Source organism: Branchiostoma floridae, chromosome 14, assembly GCF_000003815.2.
Source record: "Branchiostoma floridae strain S238N-H82 chromosome 14, Bfl_VNyyK, whole genome shotgun sequence".
Taxonomy (NCBI): domain Eukaryota; kingdom Metazoa; phylum Chordata; class Leptocardii; order Amphioxiformes; family Branchiostomatidae; genus Branchiostoma; species Branchiostoma floridae.
Window position 1 is genome coordinate 2,345,420 of NC_049992.1, and position 12,270 is coordinate 2,357,689.

Below are 12,270 nucleotides of genomic sequence, written 5' to 3' on the forward strand. Positions count from 1 at the left end.
CCCCTAGCGTAGTATTTACTCTATTGGACCAATTTCTACAATTAGACCACCAAACCACGAAGCCTGGTAGAGGCTAACATGTAGTAACTGTGGGGAACTATTTGAGTAATCTCCTAGCAGATCCTACGATGGCATAAGATAGTACTAAACCAAGGAGTGTAGTCAGCTAAGAGGTGTACATTTGCCATGTAGCTAAACACACTCCTAAGCCGGCTTCACTCCTCTGGCAGCTTTTGATACTATCTTAGGATACCGTAGGATCTGCTTGGCGATTACTACTTGAGTCGAAAGTGGAGCACAGCTTGCGCAATCTCTATCTCACCGTGTATCTCGGACGTCACATCTCTGTAGGCACATAGCTAAGCTCAAACAACAAGCGATTCCCACCGCATTTCGACACACTGTAAGGCTCTGTACAATGCAGCGTTTGAATGTGTTGCAAATATTCTTTTGACAACTAGCGATTTTGACCGCCACTGCACACATGTGAAAGCTTTGTACAATGCAGCTTTTTGTACGGGTTTTCATCACCAATGCACACAATTCTTTAAGGCTTTGTACAGAGCATGTTTTTTGGAACGGCATATTCGTTCTTTACATACAGTTCAATTCACAAGACAATTACTGAGCTTGTCCTCGCTCAACATCGGCAGCGACGTCACTACATATAGGCCTTAACTGCATTCATTTCATTTCATTGATTTTTTTTACATGTAAAATCACACTTGACCTCTCATTGGCATCCGTATGTTTCTGTATCACTTTCCGTAGCCGTGAGACACTGAAGAAGCTACCGATGGTCTTTCGAGACGGAAAGAGCCAAAGAAGGTACATCAGAAAAGCTTACAAGAAGTAGGCTACTGCTCATATCACAGCGCTATGAGCACAGGGATCTATTAAACCTTAAGTTGTCCGATGCCCAAAGGTGGCCCCAGACATCTACCAGCTACCATATAAATGCAAAACAACACAGTATGGTAAAGCAGTTGTTCTGGCCACTGACGTTTCATTACGTCTGCATATCTAGCCACCTTCATTGTTTACATGTCCTCTTGGCGTGGAAACATTTTGTTGGATTCCTAGCAGATCCGACAATTGATAAAGTTTTTCCAGGAGCAGAACTGTTTGAAGATGACTCCAGCCGCTTGTATCAAACCTGGCAGAAGGAAGAAGAGAAGGAGAAGGGTGAGAGACGCGAGCCTCATCGCAAGAGGACCAGCACCTCCATGGCGGCAGCTTTCAGGCTGAGCATGTCCCATCCCCTTGGCAACGCGTTCTCGTTCGTTGCTAGCCACGTCTCGGCTTTTCCCGCCATGAGCTCCCACTCCTCAAACAGCCGCACGCACTTCTTCTCCAGCCAGCCCAGCGCCACCAGAGTCGCCCAGAACCGCGATTTCGTCGACTCCATGTCGTTTGATTCTTGCGTCACGCTCTCTTCTTTGTCCTCGTCGTCCGCGCAGTTCCCGCCAAAATTGTTCTCCTCTGTCGTCTGCGCGGTCGTCTGTGATTGGTTGAAAAGCGCGGGAGAGACGGTTTTCCAGGACTCGTTCAGCTCCTGCCACATCATCTTTTTCAAGTTCTTGGCCTCGTTGTTCGTGCCGTTTTTCTTGTGTCTCCTACCGAAGTTCCAGCAGTGCGTCGTGTTGTCGTCGGAATCGCGTCGGGCGATCTCGGCGGACCCGAACCTTCCCGACGGGTGCTCGTGCCTGTCGAACATCGGGCATGCGCGGTACAGCGTTTCCAAGGGGATGTCGATGACGTCAGAGAATGACGTGTCCAGTTGCCAGGCGCCGTCCGCCATCTGTAGCTCCACCAGTCGCGCGAACTTCCCGCTCACTGGGATCAGCTCTCCTCCCAGGACGGGTCTGGGAGAAACAAAAATTCATTATTAGACTTCATATAAATCCAATGGACGATATTTTCAAGAGGCCCTAATATATAATGACTGTGTAAAAAGGATAACGTCAAATGTAGCTAGCTTCGTAGTCAGGAGCCTTGATTTTGCAATCAGGAGCCTTGACATATGTCCTCAATTTTAGACATTTTCTTTCGATATCAAGAGAAGCATCATTTTGTGGTACCGGTAGGAAAACGTACATATCGAGCACTGTCATTCTTATGGTACCCATCTAGCCACTTATTGTCTTTAAAATGTTTGTTAACATTTTGGCAATTTATGCAGAATCATCCATGATCTATTGGGTCAGATTTAGCCGCTGCGCTACTTGATTCTGCATTTGTCTATCCAGCATAACTGTTCCCAGGGTTTCCAAGTCTCACCTGTACATGGGTTTCTTGGAAGGAGTGGTTCCGGAGGGGAGCAGCTTGGAGAAGGAGCCGAACTTGGCGAGGATGAACCTCTCGGCCCTGTGGAGGTCTGGCCCCGCAGGCAGACTGGCGGACGGGCCGGGCGCCTTCTCCATGCTGTGCCGCTTCCGCAGGAGGCTCTCTGCAACAGGTTCATACTACCATATTAACAAGGGATCACGACTGTTTCCAGAGAGTTTGTTTGATTGTTTGAACCTTTATCCATTAATGAAAGCTCAAATCGGCCTACAGGCCGCTTTTCATTGAGGTCGTGAGGTAAGAGGCAAGCCAAAGCCCCCCCCCCCCCCCGCCATGGGTCAGACAAAGTATATACACTCAGTTTACATCATTTAAAATCCTAAAGAGTTATAAGTTTATATACACAAATTTACATACAAAGTACATGGTACAAAATGCACAATAGTGAGTGCTGCTACACGATTCGATCCGCTCATTTCGGTCGTAGTCTTTGGCATCTGGTTCAACATGACAACCCTATCCCAGGAATTTTTGCGCCCTTTCCCAATGGCAATGCCAATGAAATGGCATGTAAATTGGATTCTTTCTCTGGATTCATGAAGGCAGGCAAAATCAGTGGGATGTTTTTTTGTTGACCAGACAGGGACAGAAGCTTACAGTGCCAGGGAAACCTGTCCTGAGAGAGATTGGTGAACAGGTTAGGAGTACATCCAAGAAGGTCGTGTTAGGTCTGATAGAATGGTTTGTATATTTGTTTAAAGGAAAGCTATTGCAGCTTTTCTTGGGTGTATACATATAAGAAAAAAAGGCCTAAGGAATAAATGACTTCAAGGAAAGAATCTACAGTGAATTTTAGAATTTAAAACAAATTTGATGATACTTGATAAAAAAAGATACAGAGTGTCAGGAAAAAGTATTTTCTTCCAAAAATTGAATGAGGTCACAAAATGCCGCGACGTATTTTGCGGCAAAGCAATAGGCGATATCTGTGTGTATAAAATCCTTCATATTGTGCCCACCATTCTTTTCCCTTTTCTCAAATCACTGTGATGTACCTCAAGTGTACATTTCGGTGATCGATACGTCCCGTGTTCCTTGACCTTGTCATACATATGTGACAGCGCCACACACGAACTTCTGTCGATGGTGACTCAACGTCAACGATGCCCTATATTTTCCTTACATCCCTCTCCTATATATTTCTCACGTTTCCCTTCCATCCCTCCATCCCTCCCTAACTCACCGTCTATGGATGAGAAGCTGTGCCTGTCTGAGTGCCCGGATGTGACGGTGAGGTGGTTGAGTGACGGGGCCGACCCGTGGAAGGGGCAGCTGTGGAGGCCTGGAGAGCGCAACCACGTTTAGACATGCACTTAGCAAACAAACCGCAAGGAGACGCACGGGCACACTGGGAGAGCCATTTTTTTCTCCAGGTGTATATGTTAGTAATTTTATCACAAAAAATCGATTTACTACTTACTACATGTTTTTTACATAAAATAACATATATAATATAATAAAATAATAATATATACTCATAGACTTATCAGCAGACTTTTACTTTAAAAAATGTAAATAGTAAATGGATTTTATGACAAAATTTACTAGTGGTACCTAATTTCTTTAAATGTAGAATTTTTAGAACTAAACATTTAACAACTGCAATCCTTTATTTTTGTTTGTAGCAAATATTCATCACACGGCCCCCAGTGTGTCTACCTCCACATGCCTCCTAGCGGTTTCGCTAATTGTTGTTTCTTGTTATTCAAACTCCACTTAGTAGATTTAAATTCGTGCTTAATGAAAAAAGTCTTTTGTTAACCTCCTTGGTGTAAGTGACCATGTCTTTGATTGATTATTTCTTCTGTAGGTATGATAAAGTGATGTAAAGACCATAACGGTTTCTATACTATATAAAAGGCCAACTGATGATCCTGTATAGCATTAAATGCATATATCAACTTAAATCTGTCATTGTCATTCCTGATTGTAAAATCGTGAGCTGTAAGCATGGCTGCTGTCACGTGAAATGTCAACCAATCAGAAGATAGAAGAAATAACATGGCGTCCGTGTATTGAATTACAGGGCACAAAATGTCGTCCTTACTTGCGTAGTCTTGGAAGACTTCGTCGGATCCATCCGAGTCGAAACTCGCCCTTGGTCTCCGGCCCAGGCCCAGCGAGAAACCGTAGCGTTTGCCTGTGGTCAATAATAACAAGCATGTCAGGGTGTTTGATACAAGTAGATCCTACAGTAGCATACGATAGTATTAAAAGCTGGCAGAGGAGTCTAGCTAGATTTTTCATAAGGTTGGTTGACATGGCAGTGCGATGTGCTTTAATCAATCTAATGTTTTCAACACACTGACATACGCACGCACGCACCGCCACACACACGCAGAAACTCACACATACGCGCGCGTGACACACTAATCACACGACGAATGTAGTGTATACGAGGGGGGCAAATGCGCCTGGGACTTTGCAGCATGGGCAGCAGGTCAAATATGTCGGGTAGTGCGGGCCCGGACAAGACAGTGGGAAGCGGCGTATTCGGACTTACAGAGAACCTAACACGGTGCTGTTGTACACTACTCACCCTGTGCCCGTTTCTTTGCCCTGTCCCTGGGCCTGTTGTGCACCACTGGCGGCAGCACGGCCCCCGTTAGCTCGTCCACGGCCACGAACGTCGTCAGGCGGGACGGGATGTTCGCCGCCTGGCTCAGCTCGACTATCTTCTCCTTTAAGGAACCGGCGTCTTCCATGGGGGCCTCGTGGATCGGAGAGTCTAAGGAAATAGACAAGAAACATTTTAAGATGGGATATTTGCTTCTACCAACAAGTCATGTTTGGCTAGCAACAATCTTCTCCTCAGTCAAGGAACCCGGGCGTCTTCCATGGGGACTTCGTGGATAGGGGAGTCTAAGGAGACGTGAAAACCGTTATGACCCGTGATCGGGACTGAGAATTAGGTTTGACTCTTTTGTCTTGTTCAGCAGTGATCATGAATCCGCATTTTAAGCGTCACTGTCATCTAACAATTGATAGTAAATGAGAGGTTAAAGAACTTATTCCTGAGCAAATTTTGAAAGTTCATACTGTTCTACAGACTAGCACAGAACTTTGCTGATTCTTTGCTTCGTATAGGATGGAGAGATTCTACTGCACGTTTGAGAGAAAAACTAGTTGTAACTTTGTATTCAATTTGATTATTTTGCAAAGACTGTCTTATTTGGTGTTTAGCTGTTCAGTTCAGTTGTAAAACCTGAGCGCATTGCTGGATCCTTGTCAACATCGTTGAAAGGCGTTGGAATGTATTTTATTCCGCAAGCAGTAATACCTTCTAGTTGTGAAGAGCCTTTGCGCAGAATCTCATCCTCAAAGTCCCGGATGAGCGTGGTCGCCGCCAGCTGGTGTATGACGTCATCCCACGGACTGTCCTCGTTCCCAGAAGGCAGTGTGACTTCCGGGTCAAGGGCCTCAGTGATGTCAAAGGGCACCTCGCGGACGAACTCCTTCCCGCAGAGCGTTCCCCTGATGATGGCCACACACTGTCCGTCTCTACTGTCGTGCCTGCACAGGAGGTAGGAGACAAATGTAACAACTTTGTAAGCTGGCAACTTGTCAGTAACACTGTCCGGTTGCTTATACGAACATGCTGTGTACGCCGAATATTTACCAAAGCAGTTGACAGTAGAAGTGGGAGGGAGCATCGGAGGGAGAAGTGGGCATGGCATCGGCACTCTTCTAGTGACAATACACTTAGTAACTACCCGCCTTATTGTCGTATTTGTATAGGTTGTATGAGATAAATGTAGCAATTTTATCAAACAACTACTAGTTCATCTAAGTAGAAACGAAAATGGTTCAATACGTCAGAGATCGCTATTGTTGTTTATATCCCGGGTATGGTGCTTAAGTATTCGGCGGTTGGTGCCTACCAGGACTTCAGTAGATTGTGTTAAAAATTGATATTTAAATTAGCAGATCAAATTACTGGTTAATATGTAAATCAATATTTTGCAAAAAAACAACAACTGCTTTTTGCCTATCACTGCGTCACTGTGACACGTATACTATGGGGTTGCGACTCGACGGGTGACGTGTTGAAATGTGCAACAACGTAGTTGATACATGCCATGAGAGAAACGTGCATACAACATACTGCGGAAAACAAGGATGGCCCACCGCAATAGTATCTACTTGACTCCGGCCTGGTCAAATAGTAATAGGGGACTTTTGCCAAGTTAGGAATAAAAGCCTAGCAAGAGTTAATGGCCCAGGAGTGAACGGCCCGGCCGGTGGATAGACAGCCAAAGACTGACTGAAATCCCATTCTCCACTTACACACTTCCCATAATTAAGTGCGAGAGGGTTCCGGATATGGCTGCTCCGAACTCCGGAACTGACTCCAAGGGCACAGAAAATTGGTTCTAACCAATTCCGAACACAGAAAACATCAAGGAGATGATAGTTTGGTGTGGAACCGATCACAGGACAATGGTTTAATCACTTTCCGACAGGAAAAAAACAAAGGCTGCAGACGAAACGCCAAGGTGTGGCCCTTGAGGTCATCGGAAGAAACCAACTAACAGCCACAGTGGTGCACGTGTTAGGTAGTTACTTCTGACCACAAAACTTGTAAGATTCTCGGCCCAAATGATAACTGTACTATATTCGCCAGACAACTTATTAGTTTATATGCTTTTCCGCCCTCGTACTGAAGGTTTTAGCTGGTTCCACCCTGGTTTCGCACCCTGAGCAACTGTGGTAGCATCCAAGTAACATCCATATCCGGAACCCTCTCGCACTTAATTATGGGAAGTGTGTAAGTGGCCAATGGCAGCTTATTTGTCCCTAGCCTGTGTTTAAACAATCTCTCGCTGGCTGGGTTTAATGGCCCCCTCTCATCATAGGGCGGCGGCAATTGTATTGCCGCTCGCTAGGAGCGCGATTTCAGTCAGGCTAATTTGTCCCTATTTGGCCAAATTCTTCTCATTTTTCATCCATCTGCTTGGAGACTACCGCCGCAGTGCAAAGCACTAGAACTTCGGCACTGATAGTGATGCTGGAATACCGACCTGCCTTCCCGTTTCCTCTCCAGATGCCTCCGCAGCGCCTCCCGTTTGGCCTCGGTGCGCTTCTCCAGCCCGGCCGCTAGGATGCGCTCGTCGATGTACGAGTCCCACTCCAGGTGCTCGAATGTCCCGGATGTTCCCAGCGGGCTCGGTGTGTTGACGTAACCTGTACACGTAGGTGAGTGTTATTGATTTTTTTTTAAAGTCATGTGACCATGACGTATGTTAGTGTCCACCATGTTGATGGCTTAGTTTACTCAGACGAGATAGTTCAAGAAACTCCAATTATTGAAAGTATCAAATCAGCATAGCTGATATAAATGATTAGTTTTGAAAGTGATTGTCATTCTTCACTTGAAGCGTCCTTGTTCAATTGGTTGCTGAATAACTAAGTTTTACATGTTAATGAAAAAGTTGTAATAATTTGTTAAACTATGCTCTAAATATTTCATCAACAAGCTTAGGCTAACGTTAACTACTTCCCGAACTTTTACATGTGACAAGGTCTGACAAGTGACCGTCGGCCACATCTTGCCGCAGTCGGTCAAGTCGAAAAGGAAGTTACGTTTTGTTTATTTGTTTACTTGTTTACGTACTTGCGTCAGCGCTGATGCTCCTAACGTGCGGCTCCTTCAGGCTGTTGAGCAGGTTGTCCTTTGACGTAGACGTCCTGCGCTCGTTCCCAGGCTTGAGCTTCTCGTTGTCAGGGGAGATGTTCTCATTCCCAGGATTGGGTTTCTCGTTATCGGGGGACGGAAGCTCGTGGTGTTTGTTCTCGTCAATATCTGAATGAGAGAAAATGCATTCTAAAGGTTTAGGTCAAGATTCCTCTGGCGGCATCCTCCTTCAAGTGATGGTGAAACCAAACAATTCATCTAGTGAAGTTTCAGTTGAACGTTAGAGCTTCCAAAGTCTTAAAGCGATTAGTGCTATAAACCGTTTGATCTAGCCACGTATCAATCAATAGTTCGGGAGACTGAGTTCATTGACAGCTATTGCAAGACCCTTATCGCATATCAAGCAAACACTAGTCTAGTGTTGAAAAAAAAGTTTTATCACCTAAAATGATTATCTATTGGTACGATTTGTACTGATATTTCTTATCTTACCTTTCTCGTTCAAATCCTCGTCTCGCTTGATGATCTCGTCGTCATGTTTCGTCACATCTGCTTCCGGGTCCTTATTTCCGGTGACGCCCATGACGATGTCCATCAGCAGATCGTCCTCCAATGGCTTCTTCTCGCTGAACGAGTCTCGGCTGTTCATGCCGTGGAGAGACGAGAACGGTGATTGGTCCACGTTGAACTCGTCCCACAGCAAGCCATAGACCGTCAGTGTGTCACCTGAGATAGAAGTACAACTTCGGTTAGTATATTTATGTTATTTATACATTTTCCAATAAGTTTATAAATGATTTTGGTAGCGTACTTGCGTTTGAGGTTTTTCTTCATTGCATAACTCAATATATTTGGGTATGTAGCTAGATTTTGCAGATTCCTGATGGCTCTCTTTGGTACTGCATGGGAAATTTGAGTTATAATTTGTGGGTGTTAGGCCTACTTGAAAAACAAATCAATGACCCGAGTGTATGTAATGAGTAAAAAAGTCAATAAGAGTTTAATTAGCCATCATTCCGGTCTTTCGCAGATTGTACCGCACGCAAAGAGTTAGTGTGGTACGCTTTCAGGCGGTTTAGCGGTTGTGTGATATGATTGGCAAGGGAACGAATTAACTACCTGGGTAGAGGTTGGGCAGGTGACATGGCGTCTGTACCAACTGCACTCCATCCGGGATCTTCCACTCGATGTTGACATCACAGATCGCAGGCTGTAGACTCCTCTTCAGACACAATAGGAGCTGGGGAAAGTTTAAGAAACAATACACTATTTATGAAAGTTTCTAATAATACAACGGTTATCATAGTACAAAATGCAATGGTGCGGAAAAATAATGTCTTCGTACTGATTTTACAGTTAAATAGTGGATTTATGAATACATAGCAGCTTAGAGGGATATGCATATAAAGATATAGAGCGTTCCTTACCTTTGCTTGCATCCGGTCCACCTCTGTCACAAACTCCGCCCTCCCTCGACCGGCTTCTGCGATTCCCCGAATGAGAACACGTGACGCACCTTCTCCAATCCCGACAGCCCAGCATCTGACACAATAAACAAATGTTGTCATTTTTTAAAAACAGTATTAGATGAATTAATTTTTGCGCAGCAAAGATAGTATATTCTGTGCAATATACAGTAAAACAACTCAAGGGACTAAAGAAAATTTGTTGCTGAAGACAAGTTGTTCCTCAGGACAGAGTGCGGTTAACGATGTGAACATTGTCATGAATGTTAAACGTAGCTTGTGACTGGATGTGGTTGTCTGTACCAGGTGGTTGCTCAAACGGGTTTGAGGTTTGAATGCAGTGCAGCTAGTGTGTTTTTAAGCTAGGGATATGCTAACCTTATGTTAACCGGACCTTATCCTGGGCTTCACCCGGATGTACTAACCTTGTGTGTGAGGACTTGGCATTGACCAAGTCGATGACCCCGCTGGTGTTGGTTTAGCCCTGACCCGGATAAACTCACCTTGGTATTGAGGAGTTGACCCGGATGTACTTACCTTGTGTGTGATGAGTTAGCCCTGACCAGATCGATGACCCTGCTGGTGTTGGTTTGGCCCTGACCCGGATACACTCACCTTGGTATTGAGAAGTTGACCCGGATGTACTAACCTTGTGTGTGATGAGTTAGCCCTGACCAGATCGATGACCCTGCTGGTGTTGCTGACGGCGCCGTCCGTCAGGATGAACACTTCGCGGGGCCTGCCGGCCGGTCTGGGCGCCGAGAAGATCCACTCCAGCGGGCCCAGCAGGTTAGTACCTACGGTGGGGAAACGGTTAAGTACGTATACCTTCGCCAAAAGGTTTGGGTAGCGTTTGTGGGCTATAGATGGATTATGAACATATTTGTATGTGGCTAAATCTTGGCGTGTCAAAACTTTTGGGCCTCCTAAGGACTGTCTTTGGTAGTGCAGACCACAGTTCGTTACAACTAAGTTAGGAGGCAGAATAAAAAATAATATCACACAAAAGCAATGGACTTTCATATATGCAAAATAAAGATAGATACATGTACATGTATGTTATATGAGGAGCATTGACTGATTTACAGCTGATCATGCTTATCAACAAAGAGATGAGCAGTAACATAACAGTCTTGGAAAATTAAGGTTGACATCAACAAAACAACAACAAGCGTTACCTCCCAGATCCGCCCTCATCTTGCAGACCCACGCGCTGGCCGTGCCCACGTTCTCTTGGTTCACCGGGACGCTGGCGTCAAACAGCGGCTTGAAGGTGGAGCCGAACCCGACGATATTGAAGGCACTGCCCGCTGGGAGGCTCTTCAGGAACAGGAGAAGCGTTTCTCTGGCCGTGGCGATGAACGCTCCGGACATGCTGCCGCTTCGGTCTATCACTGCGATGTACTCGCCTTGGATGCCCTCAGAAGTCTTCGGGTGCGAGGCTAGGATGTCGGAGAAGTCCGGGCAGTAGTTCAGCATGAGGACCGGGTTGTGGACGAAGTCCGTGCAGATTCTGTCCTCTATGATCTCGAAACTGCTCGCCAAGGGACTGTCTATGGGGGTTGCGAAGCCACTGGTTCTGTTGATGTCGCAGGTCTCCTCCGCATCGGGACTATGACCGTGTTCTAGCACGACGATCGGCTTGTGTGGCTGCTCCAGGTGAATGAGGACCTCCAGAGACTTGTCGAAGGTGTGCGGCTCGGCTAGGGTGACGAAAACCTCGTTGGCACTGCTAGCAAATGGATCTGCGTCCACGCGGATGGCGTGAGTTGGGCTGGACACGCCGGACAGCAAACACGGCATCTTCACCTGCAGGTGGAAGTCAAAGTCGTACGGCAGCTGCGTGTGGGTGGTCTCCTGCAGCAGGCTGGTCAGGCTCCAGTTGGACGCCGTGGGCGTCACGGCGATGTTGACGGGGAGGGAGCGCGTGCCCACCGAGGAGAACCCGTCGTCCTCGTCGGTGTCTGGCTCGGTGCCCGCGGTCGGACTGTCCTGTCTCGGGCAGAACCCGTCCGTCAGCCTGAACCTCAGCGCGCCGCTCGAGTTGTTCTCCACCCGCGACGACGTGCTCATGATAACCGTCGCCGTTTCGCGGGCTGGTATCGTACCGACGTTCACGGCAAAGATCCCGGATGCCAGGTGCTCCTCCAGCAGGACCGGAAACTGTTGACCCACGTGTAGACCCTCGTGACTACACATGACGTCATAGATGTAGTCCAGCTCCTTCTTTTCCCTCAGCTGCACCCCTATCGTCCGTCCCGCTATCATGGCGTCGAAGCCGACAACCGTGGTCTTGTTGTCCAGCGGGTAAATAAAAGCGACCTCTAGCGGATAGTCCTGGTCGTTGTAGTACGAGAACGATGACGTCATGCCCAGGGAGTGTCCCATCATGCACGCGGATATCCGCACGGACTTGAGCGGCACGCGCGTGCGCGTTGCCCAGTTCAACAGTCGTGGCATTTTTCTGTCAATCAAAAATACAAGTTAAGGTTAGAAGCATTGACCCTTTGTGTATCAGTCTTGATCCTAGATGGGCATACCTTTTCAGATATTTCTTATTTTCGTTAATGAATAGTAAGATAATAATTAGAATATTCCTGTCTTTCAGACAGCTTCTAGATGAATTTTTCTCGGCAACCGTTAAGAGGATATCTTTTACAGGCCTTGGCCCAGTTCAATCATAGTGCCACCTTTCTGAGACCCTTTATATAACATGATGTAGCAATCTTTCGTGCACTGATCCATGCAGGCCAGTTCCTGGAAAAACTGCCGTCATGTGATATCTCTTACAACGTTACACAGAAGAAAACGAGCCACAGGCCT

At 46.4% G+C, this 12,270-nt stretch overlaps 1 protein-coding gene across 1 annotated transcript; it reads right to left on the reverse strand.

Moving 5' to 3' along the window:
- Nucleotides 1–210: 210 nt before the first annotated feature.
- Nucleotides 211–11,911, reverse strand: LOC118430868 (von Willebrand factor A domain-containing protein 5B1-like). Its single transcript, XM_035841904.1, has 13 exons — nucleotides 10,626–11,911; nucleotides 10,097–10,244; nucleotides 9,409–9,523; nucleotides 9,101–9,221; nucleotides 8,474–8,707; nucleotides 7,961–8,149; nucleotides 7,368–7,530; nucleotides 5,627–5,859; nucleotides 4,886–5,074; nucleotides 4,394–4,486; nucleotides 3,530–3,628; nucleotides 2,281–2,449; nucleotides 211–1,865 (listed from the first exon to the last, which is right to left on the reverse strand). Exons 1-13 carry the CDS (start codon nucleotides 11,905–11,907, stop codon nucleotides 1,202–1,204), a joined length of 3,699 nt encoding a protein of 1,232 aa, XP_035697797.1. The 5' UTR covers nucleotides 11,908–11,911; the 3' UTR covers nucleotides 211–1,201.
- Nucleotides 11,912–12,270: the final 359 nt, after the last annotated feature.